The 12,594-nt window shown below is 46.4% G+C and overlaps 1 protein-coding gene across 1 annotated transcript in view; it reads right to left on the minus strand.

Moving 5' to 3' along the window:
• Nucleotides 1–9,029: 9,029 nt before the first annotated feature.
• LOC129385850 (uncharacterized) overlaps nucleotides 9,030–12,594 on the minus strand; it is a 32,810-nt gene continuing 29,245 nt past the window's right edge. The window contains exons 6-7 of the mRNA XM_072289477.1: nucleotides 11,230–11,347; nucleotides 9,030–9,230 (exon numbers count right to left, since the gene is read on the minus strand). Of these exons, the coding sequence (XP_072145578.1) occupies nucleotides 9,030–9,230; nucleotides 11,230–11,347 (319 nt within the window). The remainder of the gene's footprint in view (nucleotides 9,231–11,229; nucleotides 11,348–12,594) is intronic.

Here is a 12,594-nt window from a genome sequence, read left to right on the forward strand (position 1 = left end):
TTATATTAATGACCTCACAGGCGCGTTACGCTATCCTTTCTGCCTGTGCGCTTCTCGGTAGAAGAAATCTCTGAATCCTTTCACTCGCGAGAAAGGTCCGTCAGGCAGGCAGATATTCGTGTTGTCCGTGAGATGGACGTCGAAGAGGAACCACGTGAAGTTGGCTCGAATGCCCGGCTTGGCCATGATCTGGCTGGCCTGATAAGAAAAAACAGGAAGGAGGCTCAGTACATGTCATTGTTTGAATTGCGAAAGCACTGAACAAAAACGAACAGGGCGAATGGAGGGAGGGCGCTAGCACCGAAAAGTGTGTGCTGCAGTATTTGGAAGCAGAGCCACGTAAACCTTAGTCCCCACAGTTCGCCACGCGTCACCTAACGGCACTTCGCGTAACTGCCCGAACTGCAACGGAGTGACTGGAGTGTGGCATAGTCATGTGAGCTGTTCACAGGGTATCACACGCCGACCTGTAGTGCTATGTTCGCCGACAACTTTCTGCAGCAACCAAGGGAAAGCTGCAGGGATGGTTTTCCTCTATGCGTATTACCGCGCCAAGTAATGCAGCAGCGTTTGAGAGCTCCTTTCGCTTTTCGGAGCATATACCGTGTGATCGCAAGTTCCAAGTGCGATGATTTCGCATTTTCCCTAACGCTGAAGACAAAAGGGGGAAAATGTGCCCGATTTACCACTCGGTGGTACATTCTGTCGTAATTTGCTGTTGTAACTAAATTGTAGGCCAACCGTAGTAGGCCTAACGGTCTACTTATCTTTTGTTTTACTTCCAACCCGGACAAGATATCAGACTCTAAGCACAGAAAGGCATTAGAGAACGTCGGCGCTGGCACCATTACTCGTTTCAAGATTCCACGCACCATATCATACTTATTGGGAGCCTAAAGTGATCTACGTTTTATTATCGCTGCATTCCGCTTCCCCTTTATTTTCATGTTTTCTTGGTGGTTGCTCGAGTAAGTCTTTGCTTCCTTTATGTATATGCTACTCCAACTCATACTCGCCCCTGCCGCGCCCAGAACTGGCCGATCTTTGTTCAGCCGCACGGTCTCACATTATAGCGTGCGCTGCAACACTGCCTCATAGTTTTCAAATCGTCGTAATGCCGCCGCGCAGAAGCTGGAAAAAGAAAGAAAAACTGAATGTCGAAAGACTTCTGCTGCGTACCATTATGGACGTGTCATCGCTGTGCAAAGACTGCAACTGATCATTTCATCGTTTCCCGAAAGCACGTCCGACTACGCGCAATGGAGAGCGATAGATAAGAAAATTGTGCATTGGGAAAAATGTGGCTGAGGCTAGAGTTGTTTGTTCAAAACGTTGCACTAGGGGCATCTTAACTCCCACAGAGTAAAGCATTGCTTTCGTTTTGCACATTCTAAAATGTTGTTGGAGTTTCAGATCGCAAAGTGTACTTTGTTTAGGCATGATCTTTATTAATTAGTGATGTATGAAGTTCAGTGTTTGACGGAAGCCCGTCTGGTCGGGATGAAACATGGTTAAAAGGTAAACAAATTTGGTCGGCGAAGTGTTCCGGGTTTTTGTTTACCTTTAACCATTAGTGATGTATGCTTAAGGTTCATTTCGCTTGCTTAGTTTAGTTTTCTGCCCCAGCATTAGTGTTAGTAGGGCTTTAAGCAGTAAGAATATTCTCGCTAATGTACTTTGTCCGCAGGCACCGATAGCAGGAAGGATAACTAGCTCGGAAGGTCTGATGTTGATCATGACACATGTTGTTATGCCGTGAGGCGGCATATGGTTTTCATAGCATGCTTTTGTTTAGCGCTGCAAGCACAACCGGCTGCTTTCTTATTCAATGTGGTGAGTTGTCGGTTCATTTGCTCCCAAGAACCTACGTGCGCAAAGCGCCGCTAGCTTGATTTCGCACATTCTGCGCACAGCTAAATTCCATTACAACTGATTCGTTTCCAAGTCGTGCATTTACACTAATACAACTGTCTGTGCCTAAAGAAACACCGCGATAAACTTGGGAAACCTGTTGGAAGAAACGCAACTTGTTCCGATTTGTTGTTGTTTACTTCTGAGCTTTCACCGGGGTTTCAGAATTTCTGCGGGTGTCTGCTGTGTTCTCAAGCTTAGGAGCTTACCTGAAACACTGCGTACCTCGAGCGCGAACAGGCGAGTCGTCAGTCACAGACCACCTTATCACACGCATCAGCTAACCCAGAAGAGAAAGGTTCAACCCGACTCCAAAACAAAACTATCATTTGTTTTTATGCCAATAAACGCTGACCAGACAACGCAACAGTTTTTAGCCTCTTTCTATCCGTGTACAATATGCGCATTTGGTTTCTCAATGCACGGCGGACGTTATTGACTATATATTGTAGGATGCTACGCGATGTACTGCAACAAGCGTGGCAGTGCGGAGTTGCCTACGAGGGAGGAAACGAGTGAAATATCATATTCGTGGCGGTGCAACAACTTCGTGGAACAAGTGCTTGCATTTTTCGGAGGCCCGCTATGCAGGAACACTTCCCTTTCTAATCTTCGGCAGGTTTGAAAGGCTGTTCGTCATTGAAAAAGATTGATGCTGCTATGGGGCCCGCACGTTTACACTCACAGCGCAAGGATTTAAGCAGTTTATTCGCTGAAATCTTTAAGACCGATCAAAATAAGGTAACCTGCATCAAGGACCGTTCCGGCTTTGACGAAACACCTCCATTCTACGTCACAAACGAGGAATTTGAGCACAGCACCAAGCGAAACAGCCGCCATGAACCTATAGATATCGTAGTAATTTTTGTTTATTTGAACACTATTACCAGCACAAGTAACGGACTCTGTAGTTGCCAACAGGCTGTCCCTGTAGAGTGTCCCTGCCCACTCTTCAGGCTGCCACCCACTGGAGCAGAGGAACCTTGTCTTTTTTTTTCCGAGCACCGCCATATTTAGTAGGCAGTGGCGCCATCTATTAGCCGCCGTAGTGCTGGCTTGGGCAAACGCTCCTTGTTGTATGCCAGGTATACGCTTGGCGGCACTTGGTGGTTGCTTACGTGCTCAAGCATTCTATTTAGTATGACGTGGACGTCTTCTGCGTTGGAAACGGTTCTGGGAGACGTACTGAAGTGATTTAACTGGGCATGGCCGTAATTTTTGCTGCGGATGATGCGGGCGTAGCACCAAGCGCGATATGTGCGACTGTGTTTGAGCATACAACCAGCCACAGGGATAAGTTGTGTATTACTTAAGAAAATGTTTCGTGAATCTGCCCGTGGTGCAACATTGTCTGTGTAACTCTATGCTGTGATGTATCAGCAATGAGCAGTTAAGAAATACACGCGATGATCTTAACAACGTGCTACCGTTTCGATACGGAATAAGTTGCGCTCTTCATTTGAAAAGCGCAGCTATATCGCTTATTCGACGAATAAAATAGTTTTGGTTAGTACTAACAGTATCACGTACAGAGTGAGCAATACATATCGAGTGGTCTAGCGGAAGGCTGCGGACTGTGCGAACATCCAAAACAGTTTGAACTGCACAGTTTATATCTACTTATTCTATAGCACATGTTTTCGAGCATGCGGTATGGGCATAACTGTATTTATTGTCACATTAGCCCGTTTCTTTCTTTATTTCTCGAAAGATGGCGATGAAGTGGGCCGATTGACCAGACAAGCATGATATACAAACTTTAGAAGCCGCAAGTGGATGAAAATTGACCTTTAATGTTCGGCCTCGTTCGGTCTGACCACTACGACGCACTCACCCGTTTTGCGGAAATTATTTTCCCACAATTAGTCGCCTCATTTTTTTATGCGACCGCCTTTTGATATTACTGCTTGACAGGGCAAAGAGGCAATGACGAAGCACACAGCTGCTACGTATCATGCTGGTTTACCAACCACAGTGATCACTCCATTGTGCCACGCCATCAACCTCATAAAGGACGCCGACGTAGATATAGCATAGTATAGCCTTAAAATGCGCGAGAACAATACCGGTGGCTGACGCAAATATTGTTTAATAATTGGCGTTTAATAATTGGGTTAGTCATACGCACGAGCACTCAGGTGCTTCAGTTCCCACTCCAAGCAATCACATTCTGAGATTTCCTAACATGCGCCGCCAATTCAATGACGGCGCTGTTCTTTGCCGAGTGGAAACCCATATAGCCACATTGGTTCAAAACGCGTACATATACCTTGGCTGATAATTCACTTTGCATGCTTGCGCGACCAAGAGAAATTTACGCATACAGGAGTGTTTGATGCTCATAAAAGCAACACAGTACTTTTACCGACGACCTTGCTTGAACATTCATCACGTAAATGCTTTCGCAGAATGATTTCAAGAACTTCCACAATTCGTTCCACAGCACAAGAAGGGAACACACTCAAGCAGCGCCGCAACGGCTCGTATAAGCCTGAGTGGAAGAATAGTCTCGCAGCGCGCACTTTCCTCCTCGCCTGGTGAAATGGTCTATACGGTAGCCGTAGTATAGTTCTAGGTGTCTCACACCCAGTGTTCGACGCTCCATAGCGCTGTACTCGCAAGCAGGGTTCACGTTTGTCACAGCGACAGCAAGGACCACCACCGACATTCACTGATTTTGCTTCCATAGTTTCATGCAATACGGTACGTCCATAGCACAAGTCCTTACTAAGAACTATTTTCGTGGAGGATTACCGCAGCCTGCTAGCACATCAACGTATAACGCTCAGCCAATAATAAACCAGTGACACGCCAAGTACCATTGCGAGCGACATACCCAGCTCTATTTTCTTGCTTTGCCGCAGCCAGGTGTGGCCCATATATCTGTGGCGCTACGTCGGGCTCAGTTGCCGATGCTGCGCGGCGCTGTGATGTTCGTGCGCTGTCAGGTTCGCGACGGTAGTAGTAATAACCACGGTCTCTAGTGATTTGTAATTCGTGATCTAATTTCGTGCCAACGGGTTCTTTACAACGTGTGTTGTTCTCGCGCCAGAGTACCCACATGACTACTGCAGAAAGGCATCATTTAACTTCTGTAGTATTTAAGTTCACATATGTACAACTCTAGTATCATGAGTATCGCAGTCTCCCTTGAAACTAACGAGTCACGCTAAGACAAAATTACGGCAATGACAAACGAGGCGGCGTTGCGGGTTAAGTATTTTGAATGCGCTTTCCTGCTTTGCGAAGCAAAAAAATTCGAAGCTGAGATCACTTGTGCGTGGAAGATGAGACCAGCTGGAATGGGTGCAACATTGGTGAGTGTTGCTACTTCCATGTAGTGAGAACCGTCTGAGGTGAGAGTTGCATAAAAATAAAAACTCGTTAAAACCGACGTTTGGGCGAGTTGATAAGGCATATTTGAAACAGAACAGCGCGGTTTTCATAGGGACAAGCCGGGGGAAACGACAGTGCTCGTCCGTGCCCCTTCTTCCTGCTTGTCTCCGTGAAAACGGCGCTGTTCTGTTCCAAGCATAAGAATAACTTTACCTTTAGTTCCATGAGATCCAGTGTGTCGTGCGTCTGGAAGATTCTCCGACCGCTGAACAACTGGGCAGTCTGAGCGTCACTGAGTCCAATGACCACCTTTTCATAGGTGAGCTCAGATGTATCGGCCTGACACGCCTGCACGAGTGAGGTGCGAGAACAATATATAGAGCAATAAGAATATTTTATGATATACATGGCACATTGCGGGTAACACCTAGAACTTATGGGTTCGCTAGTCGCGAGAAGCAGATATTGCAGAACAAGATGTCGCAAGTTCGCCCGAAATGCGAAGCATAAATTTCCATAGCAAATTATTAGACACCTGTACTGTGCAAAAATGGTAGTTTTATCGCTCGCATAAACTTTTAAACATTCGCTTACTAACTAAATCAACAATCATAGTGTCAATCGCGTGCAGGCAAACGTGGGCACATATAGCTGGATGATATGCTCCTTTTGGCAACGAGCACTGGTAGTGAAAACACTGGCTTGAGGAAGCGCGGCAGCAGTAGCGAGCGAATTGACCTTCGTGCTGCCTCTCGTTTTAACGCGAACTAGCAGCGAGAACAGTGCACACGAAGCTATCAGCCCTCTGCATCCCTAGACTCTTATCACCATTGCAGATCGGTTTCAAGATAGGGGCCGCGCGAATGCGCACAGTCCCGCCAGGTAGAGGCCGCTTTAGTGGCCGCCAACCGATGAATATTTACGCGTTGTTACTGCACATTTGTTTTTCTTCATGCTTCCCCATTACGTACTCGGTATTGTCTGCTGTGATCCCGTTTGAACAGAAGTTCAGCGCCAGTTCTCGCGTAGTGGGCATTGCCATCTCCTATGGACGAACGGAGCAAAGTGTGTCTTCCTCCGTAGTAACTAGGCCCAGTACCGAGACTTTTCTCTCACAAATAACTCATGCGCACAAACGTCGGGCACAGGCGGCACAGTTGTCGCTTGTCTGCAGCCTTCCCGAAACGCAAATACGCTCGGGTACGCAGAAGCCGAAGTCTATCTGGAAAACATGTGCGCACGCAGCTAGAAAGCTCTCGCGTCTCCTACCGGACGCACTCGTAATTCGCGAACGTCGGCTCGCGCTTGCAAATCAGCAAGTCCCGAACATACCATAGCATCCTTGGTATGGAGCTGCAGACGGTGAACTGTCGGAAACTTCGCTGTAAACATTGTTATCTGCCAAGAACTTCTTCAGCAAACAATTTGCCGATTGTTTTACAGTCTATTGTGGATCACGTGGTCTGCACACTAGAAACACTAACTTTCTTCGAAGCAGTAAGTGTTTTACATTATAGTAATTACTTTATTGCGCAATGTCGAAGGAATAGAAAGATCCTCCTATTGTCGAGTGTTTGTGTCGCTAAAGGTGTGTTTTGAGAACTAACGCTCAGCTTCTGTCATGCAGACTAACACCAGGGTATAGAAAATTTTTCTTGTTCATTTTTTGTTCTGGTTCGTCGGAAAGGTTCATTTGCTGTTGAACTGTGCGACGAAAAAAATGCCGGTTCAAACTGGTTTGAATTGGAACATAAAGTTTGCAGGACATAATAATTGTCATAGAAAAATAACATCAATTTATTTTGCATGAAAAGCGTACCGCGCTTCTCAGCTGTACAAATGGAACCTTTTTTTCAACTTCCTTTTAAATCATGTTATTGAAGCAGACCTCAAATGCAATATGGCTTTCAGCAAGCCGCGGGAGAAGCGCGGCCTTTGGGCTGATAAAACATATGCTACTGCCGAGAAGGCTTGCCCTACGCTTACTTGTGTAGCCGGTACTCCGAGAGCACCTGACGCTTTGTACAGCTTCGGCTGTCGCTTCTTTTTATTGCGACAGCAATCATATGGATACTCCATGCGAATTTTCGCCGGTGCTGTCGCCGTCGCCTTGAAGTACCGTTTCGGCATATGTAGGCTATATGCCACGCACGGCTATATTGCATGCGGTATATGCGGGTTACATTGCTGCACCATTCTATCAATATAGTTGTTCATAGCAGGTACCAGGTTTGGCACTCTTGACAAAATTATTCCTCAGAATTTTGGGATTGGCCGCCCTTAAAGAAATGTCATGAACCAAAACTCCGATAGAGCATGCCTTTAATCTTAAGTCTTCTCAAAATCAATACTAAAAGTGCGACACAATAAGAGGGCTAGGACCTCATAACCTCCGCTGGCCGTAAGGATTCTGCAAGGCCTCCTACTTGCTCCCACATATTTTGCACCCAAATCGAGCTCTCCTTTTTCGAGAGAATGCCTTCAACAAGCTTTTTCAGCTCAACTAATTTTGCCAGCATGTGCTCGGTAGACATGCATCGCGTTTGACAGTCTATGATGGGCTTTTCAGTTTCATTTGTCTAATTAGTGGCATAACAGTCTGAACGCGCAGCCTCTTTACAAGCGCGTGGTAGTCTCGTATATTATAAGTAGACTTCTACGTCTTCAGTGCATCACTGAAAGCTAACCACAATATATGAACAGCAGGCCTGAATTTTTGCAGTAAACCAGATTCGTCAAGACTGATATAGACTCTTCAGAATCGTCCAAGAGCTGGGAGGGTGTTGGATGTTGCAAAGATCACTTCCTCTTCAGAATCAGACACGCAATGTTCGTCCTCTTCACCGAGAAGCTTTAATTAATATTCTCAGTTATAAAACTATACACGCTACTTAGGCGAAGGTCCTAGCGAGGCAGCGTGTTTGTGACTTCCGCCTTCAGGTTTTCACCTGTGTGGCGCTTAGTTCCTGTATTGCGATAGCAAATATAGAGACAATACAGGCGTATTTCCCGCCTTCGTCGTCGCCGTTGGCGTTGCCGTGACGTTCCGTATAAAGTCCCGATAAGGTCATCGACTATGGGACCTCCTTATGTTTGCTACGCACATGAAATTTTCTCTACTTTTACCAATACATAAATTATGAAATTATGAAAAAAATTCCAAGGACGATAACATTGTGGCCGCGCATCGTATGCTGCATGTGCGAGTGAAAGCGTGTGAGGCTGAGCCGACGATGGAGGCTCAATATTGCGCAAGCAAGGGACGAAGGCAGGTAGGAAGCGCTGTCTTCCATCGCGCGCTAGGCACCTGCGGCAGGGAAGGGAGGGGTGCTAGGGAGCTATGGCAAATGAGGGGGTTGTTAGTGAGCTATGCATAGCACTTCCACGCAAAAAGGTGTCACTTTTTGGATCAATTAAGAGTGGCGTGCCCACTTACGCTGTACCCACGGTTGACGAGCAGCTCAGTTTTTGCTCTCAGTGCTATATCACTCCTAACCTTACTTTGCGATTGTAGATTATGAAAACATGCATGAGTTTTACGTTTGCTGCCAAGAAAAATAAGCGATAGTCGGAAGCATTCTGCCATTTTCTAACACCATTTGCATTAACGAAGAAAGCGACGGGCTGGCGTCCTTTTTCTGGGTCACGCCTCCTTCCTCGCGATTAGACTTGCTTTTATAGAACCGGTTGTGGCTTACCGAAGCCGCTATACGTGCTTACCGGGTGTGTCCATTTAGTGAGAATGCATGCACGTGTATCCCACTAAAACGCGTCAGTGTATCTCACTGGAGAAGCAGTAAGGGCATTAAGCCTGCCTGGGAGTAGTCCGTCAGGCTGAACCCAGTGCATGGCTGGTACGAGGCAGATATCGGCAGGTCGTACTCCTTGTCCATGGTGTAGTACACGACGCCCATCTGGAGAGCGAAGGCCACGACTAGCGAGGGCCTCGCGAATCCTGCCGTGATCATGGGGGATGCCGCCTCCTGGAAATTTTAGCGCAACGTAAAGAGCGCTATTAGGACGAACTTAGCGACTGCCAGTAGCGACTGCCAGTGAGCAGATGCCAGGTCTCTAAAAGAGCTCGGGCAAGTTCGCCGTATGCTAGAAGAGTTGATTGTTGGGCTAATTTTTTTTTCCATAAATGAACTGGTAACTGAGCGCAACAAAAACCATACAGACAAAAAAGTTGGACAAGGACAAGCACTTGTCTTTGTCCAACTTTCTTGTCGCTGTGGTTATTATTGTGCTCAGCTACAAGTTCAGCAATAGTTAGCCGTAGATCGTGAATAGGACTTGTTTCTCGTCTAGTTCGTCCAGTTTCATCTTGGTAGAAGTGGCACAAATCAAGACTACACGTTAGGATAGGTGCCAATTACGATAATAATGTTGCTGGTGGCACTTGTATTGTCGTCATGTTCCTAAGTGTAGACGTGATTTTATTTTTTGTCATTTCTACCAGCATAGATCGTGACATTAAGGAAGCTGGGGCAATGGATCAGCTGACGCTTATATTTGTTCTACAGTTTCACTGTCATTGTCATTAGGGATCGCACATGTACAGTTCCCTAAAATGCCCCTGATAAGTGTTGGATATTGCATACAAATGAGCGTGATTCCGAGATCATGCGATGTTGAACCTGTGGAGCAAAGTATTTAGGAAGAAGCACACAGCCTGCATTGTGTTTCTGAAAGCTGCCTAATAAGAAATATTACAGGGGAAATGAGAAACGCCTTTAGGATATACAGGGTGTTTCAGCGAACACTTTCAAATTTGTTTAAAGGTTGCCTGTGGCAGATAGCTTACTTCTAGTTTACGAGCCGGTCTACACGAAGCGGCGGACACTACCTGCCCAAAATTCTAAATGCGAAATTGACTAATCAACAGACATTCACTAATTACCTTTTTAGATATTTGAGTACATGCACTAAACTTAGCACTGAGATTGTTAATCAGCGCTAGTTACGAGCATGGCACACCAGATGCACACTTTCAAATACTAGCACACATCACACATTCATCCTAAATGCAGACAACTGGCCAGCAAACCCTTGCTTTATTGTCTGTGGCCTCTAAAAGGTACTATATTAGAACAGAAGTGCACACGACATTTCAGTGCTAATTGTTTCCAAGTACTGCCTAGATTTACACAACACTCATGCCTATTCGCTCACGACTAACATATGTGGTCGGAACTATAAGCTTTGTTCAACACTTTCCTTCTTTCTGGTTTTCGTTTGCTTGCAGATGTTCCCAGTAAGGTCTTACGCTAGAACTGCTCGCAAGAGCAGACGTTAGCCATTCGTGATGTCGAAGATGCTTTTAGCGAAGGCGGCTGGCCAATCACAAGCAACCCTTACGAAGAAAAATGTTCGTTCATTCGTTGCTGCCACGTTAATGTTTCCAACTTTTCGGTTTTCTCGCGTTTGCCTCGCAATCGAGGTCACACACAATGTTGCCCTTTTGATTTGCTCCGGCCTTTTATCTACGATAGCCCAACAGTCTAACCGCAGATGCGTCTATTGTTTCTCTTATATATATATATATATATATATATATATATATATATATATATATATATATATCAACCGAATGAAATGAATAATGGAGCTTCAGAGGCCGTGCAACTTCAGGAAAGAGTGATGCCTTACTGCAGGGCTCAGAATTATTACAGACCACCCGGAATTCTTTAACGCAACAAAACAAGTTCCACACAGGAGGGACGTGTTTGGATTCCATCGTCATCGGAAAACTGCCGCAACGACCAGGAATCGAACTCTTCGCCTCGCGAGGTCCGAAGCTATGATATAGCCATTCTTGGGTGGCGTGCATCATCGCGCTTTGACTAGACGACGACGGTACGTTGGCATTATCGGAAAATTCGATCTAACGAGTCGACAACTAAGGATATTTGGCTGCGAATTCAATCACTGGGACCAGAATAGGCCGAAGAAGCTATAGGAGACTGCATTTGTTGCACTTGCCAATGTTGGTACGAAAGGATTCTTGCTGTCTATCACGTTGATCGGCAGCGTAAGGCACTGCCGCCGATCGGGTTGTGACAGAACAGTGGTGATTACCACCACAACGTCCACGTCGTCCCTGCAGCCAAGGAAAAAAAATATCATAACCAATTGGACGATGATTAAAATAGCAAGTGGATGCTCACATCCCCGCATAACGTAAAAAAATAAATTGAAACGTTTAAAAATTTTTTCGTTCATTTGTCAATGTACGCAATGTCAATTTTATACGTTTGAGAAACACATACTCTTATATAGGCTACAATGACATCAGGTCAGACACACATGCTAGAACCTGCGTCGCTTTCGTGATGCGGTTATTTAAACGCTTTAAAATCATTACGACGTGTGCACCGCATTTTTCAGTAGAGTTATTAGCGGATCCGGCATAGCAGGACAGCGGGCCACGAGCTTACTATACCATTATACCCAGAATCGGCTCACTTCCGGCGCGTGGTAGGCGTCCGGACAGCTGCGGGTGTTGCGTCACGTTATACCTCGCACACTCTCATTTAACGAAGGGACGTTTTCATACCTAGTATCTCGCACAAACTTGCATTCTCATGCGCACTATGATGCGCATCGCGTAAGCTCAACGCATCTCAAGTTTTCGGTTGGATACCTCAGCGGATGAGTGCAGTTTACCTACAACACTGTAAAGAAAAGCGGGACCGATGCTGGTATGAAACCTCTTTTCCCGCCGTGGCGGCGTTGTAGTGACTACCGTGTTTTGCTGCTGAGCCCGACGGCGCGGGAGGAAGCCGGCGGCAGCATTTCGATGGAGCGCAATGCGGAAACGCGCACCTGCCGTACATTGGGGGCACGTCACAGAACCTCGGGTGATCTAAATTAAGCCGGAGTCCCCCCCCCCCTTTTCCATTGTTGCGTGCCTCATAATCATATCGCCATTTTGGCACGTAAAACCACAAAATTGGGTAGGTTTTCTTTTTCGTATCGTACCGTTGTCTTTCCACTCGGAAACGATCGCACGCGTGGTTCTCTCGTGTCAATGTCGCTCTTCGAAACGGCTTGCGCAGGTGTCGTATGCCAGTTCCTCGCACGTTCATCCGGTGACACCTAGCACTTTGAAACGCTGTGTTGGACGCACTGACTTCGGGATCGGCCCACATATTGATGTGACAGCTTCAGATGGCTCAGTGAGCAAAAAGGCCGGCGCCGGGCGCCTTTAGCAGCGAGACGGCGCCTAATTTCCCATTGGCTGCGACGTCACGTCGCATTGGCTGCGACGTGAAATGAATGACATTTCATGACATGACATTTCTCAAGGCGAGGGGGTGGGGGGTTGGTTTACGCCAGTACGTACAT

This window comes from Dermacentor andersoni, chromosome 7 (genome assembly GCF_023375885.2).
Source record: "Dermacentor andersoni chromosome 7, qqDerAnde1_hic_scaffold, whole genome shotgun sequence".
Taxonomy (NCBI): Eukaryota; Metazoa; Arthropoda; class Arachnida; order Ixodida; family Ixodidae; genus Dermacentor; species Dermacentor andersoni.